Genomic DNA, 2,661 nt, shown 5'->3' with positions numbered 1-2,661 from the left:
CAGCACAGCCTCTTCCATCAATGCCCACAGGGCAGGCCATGTGTCTCGTCCTAGAGTACATCGTACCTGGGCTCCAGCTGGCCTGGGAACTCCTCCCTTTGAACCCTGCTGGAGAGGAGCCCGGCCAGCCTGCCAGGCATGGCTTGCTGTCTGTGCCAGGAGGTCATGCTGAGTTTTATGGGCAATGAAAGTTTTTGTAGAGCAGCTTTTCCCACAGATGGTGGTTGTGTGTGAGCACATCGCTCGGTGGCTCTGGGACCCCTCACTGGGAGGGCTCACCCTCTGTGAGAGCGAAGAGCAGGCAGCCAAGGCTCTGGCAGCAGCAGGAGTGGCTGTGCCTTGCTTCCCTTTGGCTGTCTCAGGGAAAGCTGGTGCCTGCAGGCGTGGGGGGAGCCTGGAGCCCCCCGAGGAGGGCATGGGGGGCTGGCCCTGCACACCCAAGGTTGGTGCTCTGATGGTGCAAAGAGCAGCAGCTTTGGGCATATGGAAAAGTAATGCTGACAGCTGGTGTGTGGCAGGTTCAGGCAGTGTTTTCCTCTGTGCTTTATTTAGTGGTAACATATCAATTTTGTCTTCCTGAGAGCACAGCCTGCCAGGAACAAGGTCAACCTCGATTTACCCCACACGTTCAATTCAGATTACGTTCTTGACTTTCTAACCATGGCAGACAGGATTAAAAGTGTTACAAGCTGCAAGGAATCATCTTTCCTGTGTCTGCTTGCAGCATCCTGCCTGCTCAGGTATACCTGCAGAGCCAGGCATCCCTCTGCCAGCTCCTGCTCCAGGTAGGAGCGTGACTCCCCCGGGATACTCCTGGCTGTGAAGTCCCCTCTGTAGCATCCCCAGGGCTGGTCTGGGAGCCTGACAGCTGCAGGAGATTCCATCTGGTGGGAACCACTCCCTGGCGTTAGCAAGGGCCTCTGGAGCAAAATGAAGAGTGCTTCTGTGTAAAGTTAAGTAACTCCTTCCCTGCAGTGCTTGCAATGCAGCACTGCAGCAGGGCCCGGAGCCCAGGATGCAGGGCTCGCGGGCTTGGCTCCGGCTGCGACGTGCCTGGGGAGTTGTTAGCACCGGCATGTGTGGGAGAATAAATCAGCAGCTGAAGCGGCTGCAGAGAGATGTGAAGCTGAAGCTGAGGGCAGTGTGTCCGAGTCACAGTGCAGGAGGAGCTGGGGACCAGCTTGTAGCTGTGGGGGAAGAGCTGTGTGCCCTGGCTTTGGTGTGAGCAGCCGGGGAAGGCTCTGCAGCGGTGTGGGCATGGGGAGGACAGTGCTTTGCTGGGCTGTGTCACATCTCGCCCGTAACACATCACGCAGACGGGACAGGGCTCTGGTGTGATGGGGGTGGGGAGTGGGGTTACTCCCCTAGCCAGGAGCAGAGCATCCCTGTGCCCCCTGAAAGGGTCTGTGTGGTGCCTCCTGGGGCACAGGGTTGTGATGTCGGTCCCTGCATGGCACCCCAGGAGCTTTCAGGCGTGCCCTCAGCTCCTTCAGCTGGGCTTGTAGCTGCTCCTCAGTGCCTTTCCCCCTGCTCCAGGGAGGTGAGGAGGGAGAGCTGCGTTCTGCAGTTTGAAGGTCATTGCCAGCTCCGGAGGGAGCCGAGGCTCTCTGCTCTCTGGAGTGAGGGGTGCTGCTCCGGAGGGCCACGCGGGGTGGTGAGATGCTGCTCGGGCTGTGAGAGGGCCACGGGTGGCAGACGGCCAGGACAGCCACGCTAATTACTGCTCCAGCTCCTGCCTGAAGAACAGAGCTCTGCTTTGCTTTGCCTTTTTTCTCCTCCTTTAAGGTTTAGCCGGAGGCCTGTGGATAACATGCAAATCAGGGCTTTCATTTGCACACTCCATTCGTGGTGATATTGTGGTTCCCCTTGAACCCGCTCTGCCTCCGTGGGCGCCAGCCAGTTCCTCCAGGAGCAGGTCCCTATCTCTGCTGAGACATTCTGGGGCTGGGGACAGGCACCTCTGCTCCTGCCACGGGAGTCTGCTGTGCCAAAGGGGACAGAGGGCAGCAAACCCACGTCCTCACCCTCTCCTCCCCTTTCCCTGCCAGGTTTGCACGTCTTCGCCATCGCCTTCGCCTTGGAGGTGTCGGTGGGCAAGACCAACACTGTGATGGCTCTGAATAACTCCAATGTCCTGCTGCCCTGCGTCTTCACCACCTGCATGGGCTTCCAGGACCTGGTCTTCACGTGGTATTTCAACTCGACAGAGTTGGTGGGTGGCTCTCTGGGCTGTGTTCTGCATTTCTGGCAGGTCCTTATGTGCTTCCCCAGTGCAGACCAGCACTGCAGTTCTCACGGTTCCTTTTCTCCCCATGAAGGACTCCCACCCCTGTGGGTAGACTGTGCAGACAGGGAGACTGAAATACCCCACCACATCTGTGCTTTTGGCCCAAAGCTGTTCCAGATTTGCTGCTGCTCATGGGCTCATTTATGTTCATAAATTGATTGTTCAGGTCCAAGTCTCCACTTTGGGCAAATATGGCTTATACCAAAGGCTCTGTGAAGATTTACTTCCTGCTGGGAATATTTGTTTAGCAGGAGGGCTGGTTTGGAGCAGCTCTGGCCAGCAAAGGGGCTCTCTGTGCCTGGGGTTCTCCCATTTTTTTGGATGGTCTGTACTGTCACTACAAGGCAGGTCAGATCAATCTGCTGCTTCCTGGC

At 57.5% G+C, this 2,661-nt stretch overlaps 1 protein-coding gene across 1 annotated transcript in view; it reads left to right on the top strand.

Annotated features, from left to right (window-relative positions):
* Window positions 1-1,993: 1,993 nt before the first annotated feature.
* The window catches only part of SCN4B (sodium channel, voltage-gated, type IV, beta subunit), a gene marked incomplete at both ends in the record, with an annotated part of 1,525 nt that continues 857 nt past the window's right edge, over window positions 1,994-2,661 (top strand). The window contains one exon of the mRNA XM_009070735.1: window positions 1,994-2,212. Coding sequence (XP_009068983.1) covers window positions 1,994-2,212 — 219 coding nt within the window. The remainder of the gene's footprint in view (window positions 2,213-2,661) is intronic.

This window comes from Acanthisitta chloris, unplaced genomic scaffold (genome assembly GCF_000695815.1).
Source record: "Acanthisitta chloris isolate BGI_N310 unplaced genomic scaffold, ASM69581v1 scaffold37292, whole genome shotgun sequence".
Classification (NCBI taxonomy): domain Eukaryota; kingdom Metazoa; phylum Chordata; class Aves; order Passeriformes; family Acanthisittidae; genus Acanthisitta; species Acanthisitta chloris.
This window is presented reverse-complemented; position numbering and strand designations above follow the sequence as displayed.